Here is a 23947-nt window from a genome sequence, read left to right on the forward strand (position 1 = left end):
CATATCAAAGAGTTCTAGTTAAAGTTCCAGTGAAGGTTAGTCTTTGTTTTATGTCCCATTTGTCAACGAAGTGGACTAATGCGGCGCCGCAATGTGAAAGAAAGGATCTCTGTACAAGTGGAATGGCTATCAGGACGTCGTACCCTGATTAAAATTCAACAAACATTTAATCATACCGACTCAATCGGAAGTAAATGCGAATTCAAGAAAGACAGTTAAATTGGGTGTAAGCCTTTTCACGGTTTATATATCAAGTAGATGAAATTGACTGATCTGGCACAGATACAATGAAGCAAATAACAACCTGCTGTCCGGCAAAAATGGGTTTTCTTGCAGAGGTGGAAGTAATTTGTGGGTTGACGCTAAAACGTTCTCCTTTATCTGGACGGCACCAAAAAGCTTTTATATTGATTTTAATAGAGGAAGAGATTAAAGACATAATCAATACTCACGGTCCAATTAGAAAAGTTCTCTTGAGGTACGAGGATGAGTTAGGGGTGTGTGCATATCCTCCATATTTCCATGTTAAATCCTCCTAGATGTCCCGATGTCACCTGGTGGCTATAAATGGAACTTCACCTAACCTGGGCCACGAAGGATCATTTTAGGTATTTTTTTAGGTGAATTTTGCCCTCTTTGAGGGGCTGTCACGGGGTCACTGTGGGTGTTAAAAATCAAGGACCCTGGGCATATGGGTAATGAGGGATGGCTTTTTCAGGATACCCCAGTCTCATGACCCTGTGACCTACGGTTAGCCCCCAGGATTTTTCAAATTTGGCCATTTTTTACTTCCTGATGGGAAAATTTAGAGCCGGACCCTCCACATTTCCCAGGCCTCTCCAGTGTCTCCCCATCGTTTTTCCGTTCCCAAGTTGTTGAACTCAAGAGTGAAATCATGTTGCCCAGCATAATTCGACATCACAGGGACTGTAGGTGCAGCAGGAACCTTTTTTGTTTCCCATGTAGCCTCTACACTATTGGGGCCAGCGTGACTAAGTGCCTGCCATTAGGGGACCCATTGATGATCTCAGTTAGCATCATGTGCTCGATTCTGTGTCTGTGCCTTTGGAGTTCGGCCACTGGACCACTGGAGCCATGGTAACTGAAGTTCTTATCATCTCGGAGCGTCTGTCAATGCTCCTTGATGGTTGGGGTTTTTTGTTTGGTTTTTTTGGATAAAAAATTTTCCTTCTAAAATAACATTTAGTCAGGTATAAAACATAATTTTAATTAAGCTCATACTTCTGTATTAATCATGTTTTTTTAATTATTGTTTCTGATGTAATAATCTGGTCCTAGATGTGTTTTAATTTAGTTGTAAACAGAAAATCGATGAAATAAAAAGGCTTGAGAGCATCAGATTGTGTCTAATTAATTTATATAATGTGTTTCACTTAATGACTGACTGTGAAATAACTGAACTTTTATTGACTGCATTTTGGACCATACAGGGAAACAAAAATGCAGATTTGGCGCCACCTAGGGAAAGCCCAGGGCGATACACTTGTTTATGAAGGTGGAAAGAGGTGAAAGATTTTTTTATGAATGCATATTTTGCGACCATTCTAACACGGCCCTATCAGGTTAGCCATGTTAATATCTCAGAATTTTTAGGTACATAAACAATAATAATTATACCAAACATGGCTGTGTGCTAGCAAAGACTTCTGGTTCAAACTCCAAATCAGATGCAGTGAAATTTATTTGATCGGTTTCCTGAAGGAAAGAGCAAACGGTTCTTTAACTCCCACTTGCTGTTGGTAGGCAGGGCTATCTGGCTGTCACTCGCCAGCAAACAATAATAAGGCTGAGATTTCTTTACGAGATCCTAAAACACGTCACGGATTGAGAGCTTCGTCAGTCATTTCTTTTGCAATCAGCTCCGGATTTTTAAAAAGCACTGGTTTAATCCATAGCTGCTACTGTACTTCAACATACTTCAAACCAAACCATTCAAGTAAAACTCGAAGCCAACAGTAACTCTTTGACTTGTGGGTCGTGTTCATCTAGAACATTCTCAGTTCCTCACAAGTACAAGGGTCTTAACCACGACGCTCAGGACAAAACACCAGACCTGGAACTAAAAGGCAGATTTCAGCCATGATTTGTAAAGTGAGACGAGTGATCCGAAAAAAACAACAACAAAAAAAAAAAGCCTTCTGTTAGTTCTGCAGCTGTGTTTTTTTTTTTGTTTTTTTTTGGCAAGTGTCTCCATGATTTTTACATCCAAGAAGAAGATGTGAAACTTTTTCCTGCTCCTTCCCCGTGTTGGGAAAACATGCAGGACTAGACGAGCTACTTTCTCATCGCTATCAGTTCCACCAGAGTCGAAGCAGTCCACGCTCATCCAACCTGTTCTGCGGCTGGGTTTGGGTCCAGCTTGGGCTACTTGGAGGCAGGTTCGCCCTCTGACCTCATGCTGAAGGGTTCCAGCCGCTCGCTCTCCGGCAGCATGTTGTTGAGACGCTCCATGAGCGGCACTGTCTGGTCGATCCCCATCTGGATGCGCCGCAGGATCATGGACATCTCGTTGACCTTCTGGATCTGCTCGGCGTACTTGGCGTAGCGCTTCTGGCGCTCCTGCATTATGCTGAACAAGGCTTCCACAGACAAGTCCATCTGAAAGAAAAAGACAGTTTGTACCGGGGGGGATAGTATATAACTCTTCTCTGGTTTGGTCTAATTGAAATTCGAACCTCTTTGATCCTCTTGACGAGAGCGTTTTGGTCGAAAGCCACGGCTTCAGCGCACTGGTGCAGGTGGTCTTGGTACCGGATGCAGAGCTGCAGAACCTGGGCCGGGTCCAGCCTCTCCAGACAGACGGTGCTCGGGGACGTCTGACCGCTCAGCACTCCTACAAAGAGACAAACACAAAAGGAAAGATCTGCCCAGGCATTTTGGAGCCACAAAAAGCTTGTGGATCAGAACGAAAATGAAAAGTTTTAGGTATTTTTTTTTATAATCTAAACCTCCAAAAAGAAGCCTTACTAACAATTGTTAGGTGAATCCTGAAGATATTTGGTTTCCTTAGGTTTTATTTTCACTACAAAAACACAACATCTTACCGAGTCTTTTTGGTCTAGTCTAGTACACTTGAAATAAGACAAAACTAACTTACTAGTGCAAAATCTATTAAAAATCTGCTGTTGTTGCATCAGCCTTGCAGACCTCTCAGGTCTTCTGGTTCTGGTTCTGCATCCCCAGAACCAGAACCGAGCATAGGAAAGCAGCATTCAGATTCTATGAAACACAAATCTGGAACAAACTTCCATAAAACTGCAAAGCAGCTGAAACACTGAGTTCCTTTAAATCTAGACAAATAAAACAAAACCCTACGTGTCTAGAATTGATTTTGATTCATAACGACTGGAACATTGATGTATTGTCCACCTGAAAAGTCAGTAAAAAAAAAAAAAAACCAACAACTTTTTATCTACTTCCACTGCCTTGTACTTGCGAGCCATATATGTACCATTCTTAAATCGTTGTTGTGGGGTCACAAACAAATCTAGGAGTCAAAAATGGCCCCCGTGCCACACTTTGAACCTCCCTACCCTCGCTTGTTGTAACCTTCATGACACAGACGTCCCACTTGCTAGCGGTGCCTCGTACCTTTCAGAAGCGGCTGGAACGTGGGGATCTCTTGGAGCTTGATCACATCGGGGTCGTTGTGGATATTTCTCAGTGACTGAGTCCCCTGAGCCACAACCACGATGTCATCCATCTTTGCCTTCTGTCTGGCCGGGGATGGCACCGCTGAAATGACACCAGAGTCAGAGATGAAGTCCATCTCAGCACAGCTTCTCCACAAGACAACCGCAAACCAGAACTTAAACTGTAGCGAACAAACATTTATTTAACACGGCTATCTCTAAAACAGGTGATCTTACCAGATGCGCTGTAATCGGAGTGTTTATGTTCCGCATCTCCACTCTGTTCGTTTCCCATGGTAACGACACCTGAATGCAAACGTCACCTTCTGCTCGGAGCCAGATATCAATTGTTTTCTGGATCGTTTTTCAAGCAACTCAGAGCTTGAAACCGTGATAGGATTTTAAAGAACTACAAAATCAGATTCATCATGTCTCAACAGCTGAGGACTGTCCTGCGGAAGCAACAAAATGTTTCTCAATTACTAAAGATCTATAATTAAAATGTGGAGGAGAAAATATCATCTTTTATGCTTCGTTCGTCAAAAACCACTAAAGACTTCTCCTGATGATCTGCCTACTTCCGTAAATATTAAGCCCGGAAGGACCGCTTGGTTCTTTGCTGCCCCCTGCTGCTGCGGAGGAAAGGAACTAGTTAAGAAAAAAAGGACCAATAATCTTGAAATTTTTTCTGTTTAGTAAATGTCAAATAACACAAATAATAACATTAATAAGCTTTCTGCTTTATCTCCCACATTATAAAATGATTCAATCATTAAAGAAATATATCAGAATATTTTGTCAATGTATTTTTAATAAACAGGAGTCATGTTTACAGCATAACCCTAAATGCAACACATTACAAACATGAATTTATTTTTTTTCCAATAAAAATAATATAAAAAAACTTTGTTTTTTAAAACTGTATTTAAACCTGAACTCTTTCCTGAACTTCCTGTCATGTTACTGACTATAGATGACAGAATTGGACCCACAAGCAGTTCTTAAAGCGAGTCGATCAACGGTAAACACCCGTAGATTTCAGTTTACCGCTCAAGGAACTGCGAACTAACACGCTTTAGTAAAAACAAAACTAGCAACAGAAAATAGTTGTTACCATTTCGCAATAACAAAGTCAAACTATAAGAACACGTTTTTTTTCTAAACAGAGTTGAACTGCAAACTAATGATTTCGTTCATGAAGGAACTTCCGGGCTACAGGACTCCGATCCTCTGTCTGCTCGGGTCTCCTTGTCCGTTTCGCCGTCGCTCTCCTCTTCAGCCAGAGGGTAAGGACGCAGGTCCAGGGTCAGAACGCGGCTGAACATGCAACCATCCAACTGGGAAAAGCGAGAAAAAGAAGCCATCAGTGCGGACGCATCTCCACTGAATAAACAACGTGGAAAATGTGTCCCACCTCAGAGTAGACTCCCAAGAGGGCGTCAGCTTTGGAGAAGAACTCCTCCTTCAGGGAGATGACGATGATCTGCATGTTCTCTCTGGACTCCTCTCTGATGAAGCTCGTCACCTGGAGGCAAATCACAACACGGTACTCAAGTTGAAAAGAAGTTTTACCAACTAATGTATCAGCAGCTAAAGCCCAACAGCCGGCGTCCCGCCTGCAGCGTACATGGAGGACGGATCCGGACTTTATTGGTGATAAACAAAAAGTAAATAAATGGCTTGATAATTTATGTGCTAAATATCGAATCCAATAAATAAGAACGATCCCAGGTTTTTGGATTACACAGCATAACAAATATTTATGGTTTTCGACAATACGAATTTTAGCATCACTATTATTTAATTTTCCATTTCATTTACAATTTTACTGTTTTTATCGGCTTCCTTTATTTCCTCATTTCTTCATATTGTATATTTAATGATTTCTTTTAAATTTACTGTTGCATTTTGTTTCATTATTTGTTCCCTCTTTCTTCCTCCCATATTTTTTATTACAATTTCATTTAATTGTTTTCGTTTTTACCCCATATCAAAAATATTTATTTACTGTTTTTAATTGACTCACTTCTTATTTTATTATTTTTTTCTTCCCATATTCTAAGCATTTAATACTTTTTTAGTTTTACTACTTTAACTTCTTTTTTTTTGGTCATATTCTATATTTAATTACTACTTTTTAAATTTACTGTCCCTTTTTTAAATTACTCATTGGTTTATTTCTTCCCCTAACATTTCCTCTTTGCATTTTTACACTCATGCTTTCTAATTTGCATATTTATATAATTAAATAATATTTAAACTAATATTGTTGAAAATGATAAATACACACCGTTACTCTGTACAAGCAAATAATTTCTGAAAGTTCTTATTGTTTTATGTTTTGAATGCAATAGTTAACACATAAATGACTTCATGGAGCCATTTATTTATTTCTGCTTATTGCTGTTTTTGTCCAGATGCGTTCGCCATGGCAACAAGGGTTGCACCTTGCCGATGTTGGTGTTGTCCAGAGCTGCGTCCACCTCATCCAAGATGAAGAAAGGAGCTGGACGGAAGCTACAGGAAGAGGCACAAGACTTGATTTATTAATGATGGACAGAAAAACAACAATAATAATAACACCTTGCAAGTGATTTCTTTGAACCTGGTAACCCGGGTTACCTGTGTATTGCAAACAGCAGAGCGAGAGCAGCGATGGCCTTTTCTCCACCAGACAGATTGTCCATGGACATGAAGCGCTTCCCTGGAGCCACACAGTTGTAGTTGATGCCACCTAAATATGGCTCCTCTGGGTTTTCGGCACTCAGAATGGCCTTGCGACACCATGGAAAATGTTCATGTAAAGATCAAACTCAGACATGGTCATTTAAGAACAGACGAAAAAAAATATATAAATAAATAAAAATCAGCAAATAAGATGTCTCTGGTCGCAGAGAAAACGTGAGCAGTGAAAAAGATGGCCGACCTGTTCCTGTGTCTGCTGTGGTTTTGAGTTTTACACCACCTGCAGTCCTCAGAGGGGGGGTTTGTATGGGCTGCTCTCACCTGGGCACTCCTGTTTCTGCATATCCGTTTGTAGATCTGATCGATGACGAGCAGCACATGCTCAAAGCACTGACTGAAGAGGTGGAACCGCTGAGCTTTGACCTGCTCAAACTCCTGGTTGCACCTCCTGGCTGCCCTGGTGCTGGCGTCAAAGGCTGGGTGAGGAAGAGAAAGTCCAAGTTTAGCGCCCACTTATCGACTGTCAGAGTAAAACTAAAACTAAACATGTATTTTAGAAAATTTACTTGGAAACTATTGTTTCTAAATAACGAGACAATGGTTCTTATATGTAATATGTGAACATCGTCCGGTTTAGTAATCCAAATAAAAATGAGGTAGACTTACTTTACACTTGGCACTGTAGCAATAACAGTTTGATAAATAAGTTACAGAACCAATGCAACTCACTGTATACAGCGACAAACATTCAATTCTATTCTATTCATGGCTAAAGTGGACACTGTGAAAGCTACATATCTGAACCCAAAACACACACATAGCTGAGACAGGAAGTGCATCAAAAGCAACACACACACACACACACACACACTCTGAAGATGCGATGACTTGACGTTCCACTGATTCTGCTTGACATCTTCACCTTTAGACACATTTTTAAACACGCTGACGTGCATCGAAAGATAAGAAATACGTCGCCACAAAACAGTTCCAAGTGAAGACCAGAACTGGTCACAATATAAATGTTACTTTAACTTGGCTGGGAAGGTTATTTGAATTTTGTTTTCCCCAAATGTGCTTATGTTTTTAAAGTACAGCAGGTTTTAAAGTACAGAAGGCCGTTGTTGTGTAACATTAAGCCAAATCTGAACCGGAAAACTTTCTGCATATCTCAACAGAAAGTACAGCCCTAATACAGTTTCACAAAGTACTTCTTTCAGCTCCCTACAGTTGAACAGACCTTTGTTTTTCGGGGGTTTGGTCGAGTATATCTTGGGAGATATTATGTCATCAATACTGTCAATATCTCCGTGATAGAAGGCAAAACTCAAGAGCAAAGACACAAAACGACAGGAAGATGAAACCACCTTCAGTCACTCCCTGCAGCTTGTCCTTCACCTCCCTCATTTTCTCCAGAGCCTTCAGGTTAGGCGGAGTGGTGCGATGCAGCACTTCCTCCAGAGAGGAGACCGACTCCTTCAGCTTCTCCATATGCGCCTCCAGCTGCTCCTTGTCAAGCAGGTGCTGTCAATAAATACAGTCATTACACGCAACCTGAACGTTAAACTGAACTTGAGTGGAAAAATAATCCAGCTGCTGTCTCACCCTGCTGAATTTTAGTTATTACAGTCAACTAAAACTAACCAAATCGCAAAAAAACACAAAAAAAAAAAAATTGAGAAAACGTTTTTGTTAACCGAAATACAAACTATTATTAACTGGATCTATAATGTAAGATTACAAAACTAAGTAAAACAAAATGAAATTATAGCTACAATATCCTCCGTTTCTGTATTTCTGGATCTACTTACTAGCCTTTCGAACTGATGAGAAGCTGATTCCCACCCCACACAAACAGTAGTAGACAAAATGGTGACAGCAAATGTTAGGAGAAAACTCCACAGTCAGTTATGTATTCATTACCCAATCCATGAATACATAACCACAATACCATACTTTTATCTTTTTGAATTCTGCATCTAAAATGAACCAAAGTATGAAAAAACTAAAACTAGCATAGCTAGTAAAAACTAAACAATATTTAACCAATAGTAACTAAGAAAAACTATCAAACACACTCGAAAAACTAACTAAAAATAACTATCAGACAAACCAATGAAATAAAACTAAGCTGTAGTGAAAAACCCCACGCCATCATAACCCTCGTCTCACCGTGAGCTCCTCTTCCAGCTCGGAATAATCAATAACGAACTGAGCTTCTCGTTCATAAATGTCCATCGTGGCTGTCGTACTTTCGGAATCCGTCATGAGCTGCAAAACGACAAGTACAAGGGTTTGATGTTATTCCGGTTTCATTCCGTAGCCAGTCAAGTTTCTGAAACAGAAGTCCCACCTGCACCTCGCTGATCTCGTCCAGGCTGCCTGACAGCATGGTGATCCGCAGGTCCTGGATTTTGCAGGCGAGCAGCATGTTGTGTCGAGCCATGCGCTTCTGCTCCAAGGCCGTCTCCGCGGACATGACCTCGCGCTGAAGCTTCGTCAGCTCTCTGAACGCACGGCACAGCAGAAAAACACCTTGGATGCCAACGATGCTCTCAAAAACACCAACAGCAGTTTTCTGGATCATTAGACTATAAAAACGTAAAACTTCAGTAGTGTATAGATATTAGAATTTGCTCAAACATACTTCAAATTCCACCTCGACCAAACCCTTTGTTACACCCGTCAACATGCTTCTTGTACAGTCTGGTGTAAAAACAGGCAAATGGTTGATGGTGAAAATCATTAGTTTGTTTTTAACCTACCCTTGAGATTGTTGAAATTTTGTGTTTTCATTTTGCTTGTGTGTTTTAAGGTATTTCATGATGTCCTTTTGTAATGTTCGTTAAAATGTTAAAATTGTTGAGGCGGTTAATTTGTATTTGATGTTTTGATCTTGTTTGTGTCTTAAGGTATTTTATTGTCTTCTTTTGTAATATTTGTAAAAACATGATTTTTATTGCACTGATTTGTGGTGTGGACCCCAGGAAGAATAGTCTGTACTGAGGTAGAGACTAATGGGGATCCTGAAATAAACAAATAATAATGATATAAAAGCTTGCAGCTGATTTTGAATTAAAAGTCGCATTTATTTATTCATTTATATGATCAATGAGGGATTTTTTTTCAGCATCGATTACAGGCTGGGTCTGATTTTTGACTCATTAAAATGAGGTAGTCTGTGAGAGTTCTGATGTGGCATAAATAAAACACCAGGGGGCGCCAGAGAGGCCACAGAAAACTGGAGGGAGAGAGGAAAAAAAAAAAGAGGCAAAAACAACAAATAAAACCATGTTTTTCATCAGATAATTTTCATCATAAAGTCTAATCTGTTTTTTTCAAGCATTATTAAAGAACATAAGTTAAAATAATCATTTAAAAAGTTATTTGCCACGCTTCATCCTTCTGATTGGCTGTCAGATTTGTCAAGCTGCTTTGCTCCTCAAGCTAGCATAGCTTGGCTTGTTAAAATCAGAAGAAACGAGGCAGCATTTATGCAATATTTATGTATATACATCCTGCGACAGACTGACGACATGTCCAGGGTGAACCCGCCTCTCGCCCAGAACATTAGCTGGAGAGGAACCAGCACCTCCTGACCCCACTAGGGACAAGGGCATTAGAAAATGGATGGATGGATACGCATGTTTTTAAGGTATTTCATTCATATTAAAAGAAACTTTCTAAAAGTAAAATTTTCTCTACATATTTTCTAGCATTGTTTGTGGGTCCCAACACAGAAGCTAATCCTGTTTGGGAACCTCTGGATTAAACCTCTATGTATGAATTATAGTATTTTCTTTAAAGTTTGTAAAATTATAACTTACATTTTGTACCATCTCTGTGTTAAAATAAACAGAATTTATACACTTGCACATGAAACTCGTAGACCTTGAAGAAGCTATGAATTTAAAAGTTTGGAGGAATATCCTTAAATATAGAATGAAACCTGGTAGTAAAATATCAGCAGGCCCAAAATATCCTATTATGATTTCATTCACACATTTTAATGCAATTTTTATTCAATGTTTAACTACTTCTGGAAGTCAAGAAATCTTATATCCAAATTATTTTCAAGAGTAAAAACATACTGGAAACTTCAGCGCGCCTGTGGACTGTTTAAAAGTTTTAAAACAAAAGGACGACACAGCAGCTGTACAAATAGGTCGGCGTTTCTTAGCAGCGACAGGTTGCTTTAAACGGGATGAGAAAGTGCTGGTACTGGAGGGAGCTTTACTTGTTTTTCTCCTGCAGCTTTTGAGTTTTCTGGTTGAGCTCAGCTTTGACTGAGGCCACCTGGTTTTTTTTAAGGAGAAGCTCGTTCTTCATCTCCAGAAGCTTATTCTGATACTCCTCTACGGTCTCCAGGAGATTGTTCTCAACCTGCGGAAAAAATCGGTGAAGGTTAGCTGAAAGAGCAGGTAATAAACAACACGAAGCTAAATGCTCGTCGTCACACATCGACAACAACACCAAAGGGAGGAAACTGAAGTTTGGGCAACTTGTTCTGCACATTTCCATTACAAAATGTGCGTAAAATTTGGTCCACAGTTTGGTCAATCATGTCGAAAAAAGTAAGAAACATTAAAATTACATGCGAGTAAGTTTGTTCATGAGATAAGTCATTTGAAAACATACCACGCCATCATCATTCTGCCACTTCCTGTCGTGCTATCCATCTCTTCCTCTAGCAGTCACATCAGGTTGATGTTTCAATCTTTTCCACTAATTTCGATAAACCACCTCATCCCAGCACAAAAACCTCTTATGGAAAAGGATTTTGCCAGATTGCCGGGTTTCCGTTGAGCGAATTCAACTTTCTAATTTACGCAACTTTAAGGTCAATGGAAAAGCAGCAACTATTTACTCCTACTTCTCTTTGTGGCTACGCCACAAAGTGAATCCACCTCTCTGCTTTCCACCGTGGCTTGCTCCTCCTGCCTGATGGTGTCTTCCATTTTGCCGAGTTTCTTCCTCTCCTGAGCCAGCTGCTTTGCTTCATATTCCAGCTGAGCGTTCAAGCGGGCCTGCTGACCTTCGAACTCCAGCCTTCGGGGAGAGAAAGGTGAATCTCGAGTCCACAGTGTGAACAATCTTCAATACAAAAGGGCTCCTCAGAGGGGCAGATTAGGGGCCAAATTGAAATATTTAATGCAGTAAAACTGTATTTTCCTTTTGAAGATTTCAGATCATCAACCAATTTTAATCTTAAAGAGTCAATTCAAAAAGAGTTTTTAAATGATTTCACTTATTAAAGAAGTATTTAAAGCAAAAGCTCCTTCAACATAATTGGTTACAGAGCCCTTCGTTCAACAACTATTTTCATTTCAGCCACTTTGACTGTGGAGTGTAATTTTTTCTGATAAACTGTCTAAACAGGTTATTAAGGGGTCTATCTTTGAGTTTCTGTGTGCATTTTAATATTTCTGTGTAAAAGCTTTATCTCTACTCTTAAATTGACCTCTGACCTTGATGTGTTCCTTTAGCCTACTTCCTGTTGGAGAGGTTTTATTTAAATGACCTCTGGCTCATATAGGTCCAACAGTAATCGGACCTGCTTGGTTAAACTCAATAAAAAAAGTGGGATGATGGGAGATATTTCATAACTAAAAATGAGGGAGGCAATGACTTTGTCACATAAGACCAAGTCTGGATGGATTTATACGTTAAATGATTATTTTTAGACTGATTTTTATGTCTACTCCAGCTCTTATTGATAGATTTTAACATTAATTTGATGAAAAACAGGAGAAACTTGTAAAGGGAGGAGTTTTTCTGTCTCATTTCTTCCTAATTGTCACTAGATTAACCAGGTTACACTTCATACATTCAACAATGTAAACACACACATATGTTTTACCGTTTCTTGTCGAGCTCCGCCTTTTGTTTCAAGTGTTCCTGCTCAAACTCTCTAATGGTTTCCACGCCGATCTTAGTGCAGAAGTCCGCAAACACCATGTCATCAATCTAAAAACACAACATCCACACAGTTAAAACAAACATGACATGATCCCAAGCACAGTTACCTTCCTTACGCAAGCTATGAATAGGATAGAATAATAATAGAATAGTGCCAATCTGAAGAAATGTTATGTGTGAAAAATTACTAATTTTCCATATTCAAAATCGTTGAAAGTAAATGCAGCTTGGGAAGCCAGAACTTCTACTTGAGGTGTGATTGGCTGGCCTTTGCAAAATAGCCAATCCAGGCGCTGCATTTATTTTCCCTGGGGCTGATTGGCCGAACCCTCAAAGAGCGGAAATAAGGAAGACTCTGTTATATTCTAGCGCTAAGAGGGTTTCCAATCAGCATCTGATTGCACATTAGTCTATATTTGATGTGTGAACTATTAAAACAGGCAGTAAAAGTTTCTGGAGGGAGTTTTAAGAGTTTGCAAATGTGAATACTAGCAGTCCACTGTACACAAAACACAACTACAAATGAGGTTTTAAAAAAAAAATTAAAAATAAAAGTACAGAAACTTAAAACAAAGTCTTGTCAGTTCCTTGTATTCATTTTCCAATAGGGCTGAACCGATTAATCGTGATTAATGGATTGTTGAATTAATTAACTAGTAATGCTATGTTGTTGCATTTTAGGCAATAAAATTTTTCTTTTCTCATTTAAGAAAGGGATCAAATTATTTGAATCTTTTAATGTTTTTCTATTACAGCATAAAATAAGTTTAAGTGGTTAATTAAAAAAACATAAATCTATAGCATGTGCCATTTTGTATACAATTAATCAATTAATCGTTAGTTGCACAGTTAAAACCCAGGACTTCCAGAGTTAAGCAACCTAAAATGTTTTCTTTTCTAAATGTAAATGTGTTTGTCTCAAAGCCGTGTAAAAGTGTTGGAGAAGCTGCACCTGATCGATCTGTTCTCTAATTCTCTTCATCTCCGCATCTTTCGCTTCGAGATCCTCCTGCTGCATCTCGAGCTGACACTCAAGGTTTGATAGTTCGCTCTCCAGACGGGAGATCTCCTGAAACCCGTCAGAGGCACAAAAATGACATCAACACGTTTGACCTGCAGTGACTGAGAGGAGAATCTTTCAGTGTCTCCATTCCAATTTTACAATTCTATAAGTTTCCACACTGTATCAAATCAGTTTATATCAAAATTCGTTTGTGCATAAAATTCTGTAAGTGAAACCAGAGTTAAGTTAGCTCAACTGTCTGCCTTTTACTTGAATAAAAAATACTATAGAATTATTCTTAATAGATACGATGGCCATGTAACGTGGTATGCAGCACACTTGCAAATAGGAGCGGCAAAGATGTACAACTTAATATTAAAATCGCAATGAGCATTTTGAATTGATTCAGAATGATCCGGACTAGGAATTGCGATTCTCTATAGAATCCGTTTTTTTCTGCACCTTTAGAAGTGACTGAGGTGAACAAACAGCAGATGTGTATCCAGCTGTCAGAAAAGAGACCTCACAGCAGCTCTGTGTTCCTACCGCTTGGCATTTGGGGATGGTTTTACTCCGGAGGATTTCCAGATCCGTCCGGGTGTATTTCAGACGGGTCTGGGCTCCCTGAGACTCAGCAAACATCTGATTTAAATTAGCCTCCTTCCTTTTCAGTCTCGACAAGTCCTGAAGAAGAAGACAGATTAACGATTAATCTGAAGAGCAGCAGCAAGAGGACACAAACGAGGTGAAAACATTTCATTTGATTTATTTAGTCGACTGACGCGCATCTCGTTCATCAGCCGGTCCCTGTGTTCCTTCAGACGGCGCATGTCCTTCTCCTCCCAGCAGCGAGCTTTGGTGCGCAGGTCGCTGGAGCCTCCGGAGATAACGCCGGATGTTTTGAACAGCGTCCCATCCAGGGTGACCGTCTGCAGCCCATACCGGCGATTAGCACATATTCTTAAGGAACAGCGGCGCAACGCAACATGAAACCAGCTCCGCTCGGGCTTACTCTGACTCGGTCGGGTCTGTCGAAGGCCACGCTGCGGGCCTCTCTCATGGTCTCGCACACCAAGGCGTTGCCGCAGACGTACTGCACCACTTTCCCCAGCTGAGCGCTGCCGGCGTTCACCTGCACCACATCCACCACCATCTTGACTCCTGGAATCTCCCTCAGGCGCTCGTTCAGGGGATTCACCTGAACACCAGGGGGAGCGTGGGTCAGGGTTCATCTGCTTTTCCCACAGTCAATTTCAAACACTTGCAGCTTTTTCTCCTTTTACTTTAGAGATAAAAACAATAGAAAGGAACTAAAAGTTTAGTCTGATTTAACTTTGACAGTGAGAAAACATGGCGTTTGTCGTTTTATTAGGTGTATGACGATATCTGGTTTTCCAAATTTAGGCTTTAATCAAACGTTATACATCACTTTATTACAAAAGTGTGCAGTCTGAATATCAATGTCAAGGATCTGTAGTCCTAGAAATGTTCTTCAGGTGATAGAAGACTGACTTTGTGATTGTCTTTAAGTGACTCTAGAGCAGGGGTGGGCACTCCTGGTCCTCGAGGGCCGGTGTCCTGCAACTCTTAGATGTCTCTCTGGTCCAACACACCTGAATCAAATAGCTGAATCACCTCCCAAGTGCAGTCAGGTTCTCCAGAGTCCTGCTAATGACCTCATTATTTGACTCAGGTGTGTTGAAGTAGAGATACATCTAAAAGTTGAAGGACACCGGCCCTCGAGGACCAGGAGTGCCCACCCCTGCTCTAGAGGCTCAGTTCTGAGTCCATCACTTTGATAGCTCAACGGTGCAAAAACAGGAAATTTTACCAAGTATTTTTTTGTGTAAATATCTTAGTGTACTTGAAATAAGACGAAACTTACTCAGAAGTAACTTTTCAGCACAATATAGGAGCTTGTTTTATGTCAATTCCTTAATAGTGATGAAAATACTAATTATAAGAGAAATAATCTGCCAGTGAACCTAGAACTGCACCAAATGTCTTGTTGCATTGCCAGATTATTGGCAGAAATCGAGGACTTTCCAACCCTTGAAACGTTGAAACTGAAGCATTTTCAGGAATTTCAAACAGCCGTACGAACGGCAACTTCTGTTACTTCAGTAAGCGCCATAAGTTAAGTTTCTGTACTACTGCTGTCGACCAGTTTGTAGGGAAACGACGTGACGTACAAGCAGGTAGTCAACGGGCAGGAAGGTCTCGGGCTCGGCCCGCTGCTCCTTTAGGAAAGAGATGCAGTCGCGGGCGACCTTCTCAGACGACACTACGATAGCGTTCATGTATCTGCCAAACACTTTGGTCACGGCCAGCTGGTACTTCTTGTGGACCGGGCTGCAAAGGTCGGACAGGCGCCCAAACTGAAACAGCACAAAGCGGTCAAATAGTTTGCGACAAACCGGACCACTGTGGGGTTTGTTTTACTGCCGTCGTGGTTTTGGTCTTACGACCGTCTGAGGGTAGAGTCTGCGGAGTTTCTCCAGCAGCTCCCGGCGCTGCTGCTGCCTCTTGCTCTCGTGGCTGTCCAGCCGAGCGCTCCTCAGCTCCTCCATCACCTGGTCCAACTCCTGCTTCACCTCCTCTCCACGCTGGGTCACATGCTGAAGCTCTGCAGTCAGGCTCTGCTGCCGCTCATCAAGATCTTCAAGCGACTTCCTGGGTCAAAAGTTAGTATGTTGCACTTTCCTTCTAGTTAAATAAAATCAAGCTTTCCCAGAATATGAAAAATAATTTAAATTCTGTTTTGGAGACCAAATATATTTGACCTACTTGCATTTCTGGGTGTACTCCTCTAGTTTCTCTGCTCTACTCATGAATTCTTCCAGGTGAGTTTGGTTGTTTCTGATGGCGACCTGCAAAATATGATGTTTCAATTGAAGCACAGAGTATTTACCAGAGATATTTCTCAGAGATTTATGACCATGCAGCTATCGTCAAAGCATCATGGAGCTCTTACGACGTGGAAAAATAAAGCGCACCTCTATCTCCTTCTTTCTGCGCTGGTCAAAAAGCACCTTTTCACTGTCTGCTCTGACTTCCCAGTGCATCTTGTCGGCCTGCTGGCAGAGGACAGCGCCCTGCATTTGGGCCAGCTCCTTCAGTGCTTTGTACTGACGCAGCTGGAACACACAACATGGTGGTTTTAGACTTCATTATTATCGCTCCTGGATACCATCTCCAGTTCCACGGTATCTCCAGGTTTCAGCAAGTCAAATTTAAGACCTTTAAAGGCCAATTTTAATGCCATCTTCAATGGAATTTAAGACAAAATAAACTGCAAATATAGCTGGTGGTTGGGGATCCGGTCTGAGGTCTGTTTTAATGGCTCTAGGCAGCACACTTGACATGTCTCCTCTAAAGCCTTATTTACCCCCATAATGCAAAGATTAAAAGTTTTTCTTGCATCAAATGCACCCACCCTTTTATGTGACCAGCAAGGAATTTGAAAAATATTAAACTTTAGTTGTTCTGTGTTGGGTTTCACTCCAAGTGGCTCCATCACCGTTTGTTCCTCCCCAATGATAGATGTAAAAATGCTAGTGAGCAAGAGTATACTTGCAGCTAGTTAGCAACTGTGACATCATCAACTGTCTTGAGTTAAACTGAAATAAAGATGTATGCACACATCTTTTCAAACTTTTGTCTCAGAAAAGATTTTAGATACATGAATTAAAGACGTTTTAAACATAGGTTTGTGAGTAGCGTAACAAAACAAAACGAAGGCAGATGTCTGAAAACATCTTGGATTTAAACAATGAACTGGATAAGAACTGAGACGTTTGCAAGCTTTGCTATGTGGAGGAGAAATATTGTGGAAACACAATTACCCACTATTGTGGGTCGCTGAAGCCTTTTAATGAAACATGAGACTCAAACGCAGTCTGTGCCTCCCCCAAGGCAAATGCAGCTCGAGAAGGGGTTTGAAACTCTAAATTCTCCGCAACTCCAGAAACTAATGAAGGCTGATGCCACATTCATCCGCAAGGACATGAAGCTGACGCTTTCAACTGCTTTACGAATGCAAGAATGGGCTTTAGTTTCTTAAAAAAAAAAGGTTGAAATGTGTTCTTGCAAATTAATGTAGTTATTTTTGAATTATTTACACTGAAGTTATACAATTAATAAATTTTCTTCATACATGTGTCTCAAGATTCAAACCTTTCTTGTTCTAAAAGAAAGGTTTGAAACTTAAAAATTGAATCTTTCCATCATAATTTTATGAACAGTGTTTGCACACCGGCTCATGCATGGTTACCTGATCCTCATCCAGACTGATGTCTCTCCCCCTCGCCACTCCTTCCTGGGTCTGCTTCTCGTACATCCTCCAGGCCCTCTGGAGCTCGGCCACTTCCTGCCGACCCTCCTCCAGCTGCTGCTCCTTGGCAGCCAGCGCCCGCCTCTTCTTCTTCACGGCTTCGGAGATCTCGTCGGCCTTCTTCACGTGATGGGACGAGTTCACCTTGGCTTTGATGTACTGCGACCTGGACTGAGTCAGGACTTGCTCCTGACCACTTCGCCACAAGGAAACAGCAGAGAAGATTAATATTTCGCAAAGGCGAAACATGATGTTACTCAAAGCTGTAAAAAAAAAGAAAAAAGTTTTTAATGCCGTCACGACAAACACACCGGATCTCCTTCTCCATGTGCTGCACCTCTCTAGTGAGGCGTCCATGTTCTTTCTTGTGGGCTTTGACGCTCTGCTCCGCAGCACCTAACTCCCGGTTCATTTCCGCTGCGACCTCCTTCCTCCCCCTCAGGGTGTCGCTGATGGCATCGATGCCCTTCTCGTTGTGATAAAGCTCAAAAAGACTCAGCTGCAGACGTTTTTGGTTCAGGTCATCCACCAAGTCCTGGTATTTCTGAGCCTGAAATATGGGATGTGCCGGTTAGGAGTTTGACCAGACCAAATATGAAGGAAAGATTTCAGATTTTTAGTGAAAAATTTGGGTCACATTATTGGAGTAACCCACAACTCACCAGGTTTCAAGATACACATTTAGATTAAGAACAAAATTAATCTTTTCAGTCCCGTTTTTTTTTCTACTTTTACACTATAAAAATCTAGCTCCAACTAGAAAAATTAATCAGGATTTATTTCTGGTTTGGCCAACTCTAATTTCAGTTTTTACAACTATTTTGAAAAATAAATTATTACGCAATTCAAGATGTGTGTCTCCAGAGAAATGTACGAACTTCATCCAGCCAACAGCCGATGAATTTTAGCTAATTAGCTAGCAAGGGAATATTAGCACCTGGTTAGCAGTAGCCTCAACCGTCTTTAGTCAAAGAAGGCAGTGAAGATGTCTGTTCAAACTTTTGCCTGACAGAAAAGGCCCACAAAATTGAAGACCCACAATTAGCATATTAATGGCCAACCTACTTTATTTAGTTTAAGTTATTTCAAGGCTCTAATTTTAGACAAATTGATTTAAGATGTTTTAATGAGACCCTGTAAATAAATGTAGCACAACTACACCATATAGAAAACTTATTTTGTTTTCAGGTTATTAGCTTGCAGGTGAAATAGTTGCTAATTTTACAAACTAAAAGTTATTCACCTCGACTTTTTCCAGGGACACCTGTTTCCGTTCCACAGTGGCCGATTTTTTCTTGTTGAAGTGAAACTGTGTGTCCTCCTTGGCCTTCATCAGAGCTTCTTTCTTCGTCTTGTATTCTGCAGCATACTGCTTGGACTGACAGATGCACTCCAACATCTTAGTCCTCTCCTTTGGATCCTTCAACGCTATGGCCTCCACCGCCCCCTACAGAGAAACAAGGTGAATTACATTTTTACTTTCTCCACCGTTTCCATTTCATGCCACTTTTTGTCCCGTTTCTCTTAATTTAGCCTTTTACATATTCAGCTTTCAGCCGTTATCATTTGTAAAGATGTGTGTAATGATTAGACCATTAAAATATCACTATCCTGAATTAGGGCAGGGATGAAAATTAAATTTTTGGAAAAGAAAAAGAATCAAATTACAATGTTAAAACATCTTAACATCTTACCTGGAACACCACACAGTTCTGAGCTTTGGTCACAATGCCAATCTTTTCAAGCTCCTCGATGTATTTAGCATGCGAAACATGAGATCCATTAATATGATATGCAGAAGAGTCCCCTGGAAATATGAAGAAAAAAAAAAAAAAGTAGTGAAGGATACTTTATGGCACTCTTATCTATCCATAATGATGAAGGGGGCAGGATGTGTGCAATCTCAGAACTGTACAAAATTTAACTGTTTATCAAAATGTAAATGGGTTTAATCAAACCCGTTCAGGACTAAAATTTTATATTGTTTTAGATAAAGTGTAAGGTTGAATCAAAATTAAGATCTTTTTTCTGTCCAGAGAAATTATTTAGCAGTACCAACAAACCCTCTCAATAATTATTTAAAGAAAATGATCAGATGCAAATTAAACTCACATCACCTAGTCATGTTGTTAACTGATCAAAAACTTTAGTCATCACAACTGTGATGACTAAAGTCATCAAAAATTTATTATACAGTGCTCATCAGTTAGTCAAATGTAGCTATGCTATTTTTAAAATGTGCTTTTTTCATAATAAAATTTTACCAGCCAATCCTTAGGAGTTGTATTTTGTTTTTATTCATTTAACTGGGCATTATACCACACTTTAAATTTATTTTTTGTTTTTGGTCATTGAAATAAAAATGCCAAGTTTTAGTGTGTCAGTTACTTTTACCTGCTGTTCACTAAGGTAATTCCTTTGAACGAAACGTCCTGTTCAGAATGCCTAAATTGACTTACTGCACCAACCTGTTATTGTACGAGAGAAGACCGTCTCTTTGTCGTCGTCATTCAAGAAGCGTAGCGCCACACGCGCGGTATCGGACACAGGTTTACCGATGTGGGCTCCGTGGACCAGGTCCCGCAGATGCTTCACCCGGAGAGAGGCGACCCTCTCGCCTATGGCGAAGCTCAGGGCGTCCATCACATTGGACTTACCTTTAAGCGATTTTACATACATTAAACAATTACAATATCTCAATAACATAATAGTACACAGCCAAAATGGCCACCGAGTAACATTAGAAAAGAAAAAAAAAAGAATGGTCGGCTAACCAGTTCCGCTAGCATATTTATTTCCTCTCTAAATTATATTCTTTTAACTCCAAAGTTCTAATTTGGTTATATGTTATCTTCATACTTAGTGCATTAACATAACTTTTTATCATAATAAACTGAGCAGGCCAACATAAAACTTAACACAAGTTCAACATCAGTTTAAACAAGCTAGCAGTTTGTACCTTGCTAGCTAACAAGAAGGTTAGCAAAGTATTTAAAGGTTCACTTACCGGAGCCATTTGTGCCTATAATACAATTAAATCGCATAAAAGGTCCAATGACTTGCTTCCCACGCCACGACTTAAAGTTTTCGATATCAATTTGTTTGAGATAACCCATGTTGGTCCACGGTGCATCCAGCAGCTAAATTACCTGCGCAACAACCTTCTGAAGAAGACGGAGTGTCAGAGGCGGGAAAACAAACACACCTTTCAAAAAACACTGTAATGGCAAAAGTTGTTAGGCTTCTAAAGTTATGGAAAGTTTCTATGCCGTATACACTCCTCTTGCAAATACCGTAATAGGCTATTTACTTTTTTTACATATTTGTTTTAGTCACTAAAAGACATGTCTCAATATAATTCACTTTTTAAAGGCAAAAGTAATCAGGTCAGGTCTAACAGTAATCTTACAAGAAATAAGAAAATATGCACGACATTCATGGAAAGTATATTTCTTAGTCTTTGTTTAGATTTGAAGAAAACATACTATACTCTTTCCCTTGGTTATTTCGTTTACATTTCCTTCCAATTCATTTAAAGCATTTTTGAATTGCCTTGTTGCTGAAAATGTGCTATATAAAATTACCTTGCCATGTTTGAAATAATTCAGTTGGTGAGTATTATTACTCCGTAATTAAAGTGTGGCGACACTAGATTAAAATCAGGAATATTGTGCAATTTAAATTTCTGGACCCAAATAAATTGCTCAACGCCAACCTGGGAATTTCACCCAGGGAATATTACCTTCTTTTTAAGGCACACAGGTTCGGCAATGCATAGATTGAGACATCCGAGACAGTTTCAAATTTACAAAAAGCTATTTATTAAATTCTTTTAAAATACTGTTTAAAACCAGTTCTTTATTATTATAACAAAAAGACTAAGGAAAACAGAAGAAACTACAGTAGCCGAGGTTACCGGCAGAAGGGGCCACAATAGGGACGGCATCCACCAAACAAAACCACTTTAAAACAGCGGTCCCCAGCTGTTTTATTCCCGCGGGCAAGTCAAGACTTGGCAATTTTTCTGCGGCCCGGAGGGAGGAGAGGGGCCGTCAGATAATGCTTCTGCATGTTGGCGTTCCAGCTAAAGCCTTTCCCCCCCATCCCTCGATTTTCCCTTTACGACAATCTTACAACGTCCTGCAGTGTGTGTTGTGTTACTTGGTGGTGTGTTGAATATGTCCCATCTAAAATCGGGCATATTCAACATTGTCTTGGCCGGATTATCGCAGCCTGTGGGGTTTTCCCTGACTGTGAGCGAGAACGCAGCCTGTTGAATGTGACAGGTAGCCAATCAAAAAGCGCGGTGACGCAAGAACGGAGATGAATCCCAAACAGTTGACATGGCAACTGAGAGTCAGGTGGACATCAGAGGTGATATGTGGAAATGTTTATTACTATATGTAAATGGTTTTTTATGCGTTTATTGTATGTGGTTATGTTTATTCAGTTAAACTACGAAAAAACATAACTCGTCTCCAAATCATAGTGCAGCAAATGGAGCAGCTGCTCCCGCCGTCTTTTCTTTTTATTTAGTCTTTTATCGCTTAAAATGAGTCCACAAACTATCACTACTGCATCGTCATCCGTGTTTGATTATTCTAAATTCACGTATGGTTTGTTGGGGAGGTTTTACTGGATTTTCATGAGTGTAATCGGTTCGTGTGGTGTGTTGCTCCTGCCGTGTGGCTGGACACGAACCGATCGAACCTGTTGGACTTTCATCAGCTCTGTGGTCACAGAGATTTGGAAAATCGGCCGACAATTGAACCATACCTAAAACTCACAAGCTCTACTCCTCTGGTCTCGTCTGGACCACTGCCCTAAAGCTCTCTGATTCTGGTCGCTATGGTAACGTTGACGTATCCCTTCAAAATAAGATACAGATGCGCCACAAAAACGAACATTTTACTTTCATGAAATTTTTAACGACTAATGGGAGCCCTGAGCTTGTTTCTCTGCAAGGAGACAGTCCCATCTGGGAGTGACGATACAATGACACCCAAAGTGTTGCTTATGCACACGGTGCTCAGGGTTTCTAGTGGCGAAGCAGTTTGAAGCTTCATTGCCTCATTAACGAGCCGGTCACCACATCATGCAGATCGGGCTTGGAATGTGGAAATCACCTACCGGTCCGGGATAAATCCAGTCTCCTGTCTCTTTTCTGGGCCTTTTCCCTTTTGCAAATAAATTTTCCAAAGACGTCTGATCCGTTTCTTACTCATTTTGCCACTTGTGGGCTCAATATTGGTGCGCAAGATGTAACAGAGAGAATCCCGTTAAAGGATTTTCACAATAAAATATCCTGCAGACTCAAATAATACATAAAACGGAAATATTTAATTATTTCTTGCGCGGCCCGGTACCAAATGCTCCACGGACCGGTACCGGTACGCGGCCCGGGGGTTGAAGACCACTGCTTTAAAGCACGGTACACAGAAGAGGATGACACAGTCACCACACCAACACCGCCACCGGACCTCAGCAACTACAAATAAACAAACAAAAAAGATAAATAAATTAATGCAACAACCTTAAACTTAATACAACAAAAGAAAAACACCATCAGCCCAAATAAATAGTTACATAAGGAACCGAAAAAGCTGGAGACAAAAATAAAAACAAAAGCATAGAAAATACAAGTTAATATATCATCAGAACCAGGTGTGGCCCTCTGGAGGCGATCTGGGCGCGCCGATGCCGCACTCCAAACACCACTTCAATTAGGGCGTGTAGCCGCCACCACAGTCCGAATTTGATTAGTAAACTTACAGAAATCCGGGGTACAAAAAGAGCAGCAATGGTCCAAGTATGGGGAGACCTATAAAAGTTAATTAGTCCCGGTTTCAAACAGAACTGCAACAAACTGGAGCTTACAATGAGCGTTAATTCCTTACCTGCCAATCCACACAAATGCACTCACACACACTCGCAGAACGAGGAAGAGGAGGAGAGCAGCACAGCAGCGTTTTACCTACGATCACACTTAAATTTAGATTTTCTCACAAAGATCAGCAATAGTGCAGGGAGAGAGGAGACCTACCACCTGGAAATCAGAGCAGCATGCACCACACTTGGCGATATGTTGCCGTTTTACCGCCAGAACCCATGAGACGCGGGCCACACAGTGAGCATAAGGAACATGTGTCCTACTGGACTCAGCGGCTTCTTATATGCCACGCCCACTTTACCCAACCGGAACTTCTTACCTGGAAACTGTTTGTTTGTTATGTATATTTCTATACCACTATAAAAGGAAACGCCTTTATTGGCTTTCCATAGCTTTTCAGAATCGCTGATCCTCTCTTTTCTCACATTTCCACTTAAATCACATTCATTTTTTGTTTGTTTCTT

The 23947-nt window shown here is 40.5% G+C and overlaps 2 protein-coding genes and 1 long non-coding RNA gene across 4 annotated transcripts; all 3 read right to left on the reverse strand.

Annotated features, from left to right (window-relative positions):
- Positions 1 to 1408: 1408 nt before the first annotated feature.
- borcs5 (BLOC-1 related complex subunit 5) lies at positions 1409 to 4280 on the reverse strand. Its single transcript, XM_044124791.1, has 4 exons — positions 3891 to 4280; positions 3613 to 3756; positions 2697 to 2854; positions 1409 to 2619 (listed from the first exon to the last, which is right to left on the reverse strand). Exons 1-4 carry the CDS (start codon positions 3946 to 3948, stop codon positions 2386 to 2388), a joined length of 594 nt encoding a protein of 197 aa, XP_043980726.1. The 5' UTR covers positions 3949 to 4280; the 3' UTR covers positions 1409 to 2385.
- A 171-nt stretch (positions 4281 to 4451) lies between these two features.
- Positions 4452 to 20853, reverse strand: smc1b (structural maintenance of chromosomes 1B). Its single transcript, XM_044125011.1, has 25 exons — positions 20601 to 20853; positions 20062 to 20250; positions 19288 to 19400; positions 18837 to 19040; positions 17905 to 18143; positions 17534 to 17789; positions 16257 to 16397; positions 16048 to 16130; positions 15726 to 15933; positions 15453 to 15638; positions 14273 to 14458; positions 14043 to 14189; positions 13807 to 13944; positions 13210 to 13326; positions 12199 to 12305; positions 11246 to 11387; positions 10576 to 10721; positions 8692 to 8845; positions 8511 to 8609; positions 7706 to 7862; positions 6660 to 6814; positions 6276 to 6427; positions 6101 to 6170; positions 5068 to 5178; positions 4452 to 4990 (listed from the first exon to the last, which is right to left on the reverse strand). The coding sequence occupies exons 1-25, from the start codon at positions 20707 to 20709 to the stop codon at positions 4847 to 4849; spliced, it is 3753 nt and encodes a 1250-aa protein (XP_043980946.1). The 5' UTR covers positions 20710 to 20853; the 3' UTR covers positions 4452 to 4846.
- Positions 20854 to 22274: 1421 nt separating this feature from the next.
- LOC122835493 lies at positions 22275 to 23719 on the reverse strand. Of its 2 annotated transcripts, XR_006371320.1 has the most exons (4): positions 23637 to 23719; positions 23491 to 23567; positions 23366 to 23414; positions 22275 to 23081 (listed from the first exon to the last, which is right to left on the reverse strand). It is a non-coding gene; the product is annotated as an uncharacterized LOC122835493 (long non-coding RNA). The 2 variants fall into 2 exon arrangements; XR_006371319.1 differs by having other exon boundaries at positions 22275 to 23414.
- Between the last annotated feature and the right edge of the window lie 228 nt (positions 23720 to 23947).

This window comes from Gambusia affinis, linkage group LG08 (assembly GCF_019740435.1).
Source record: "Gambusia affinis linkage group LG08, SWU_Gaff_1.0, whole genome shotgun sequence".
Taxonomy (NCBI): Eukaryota; Metazoa; Chordata; class Actinopteri; order Cyprinodontiformes; family Poeciliidae; genus Gambusia; species Gambusia affinis.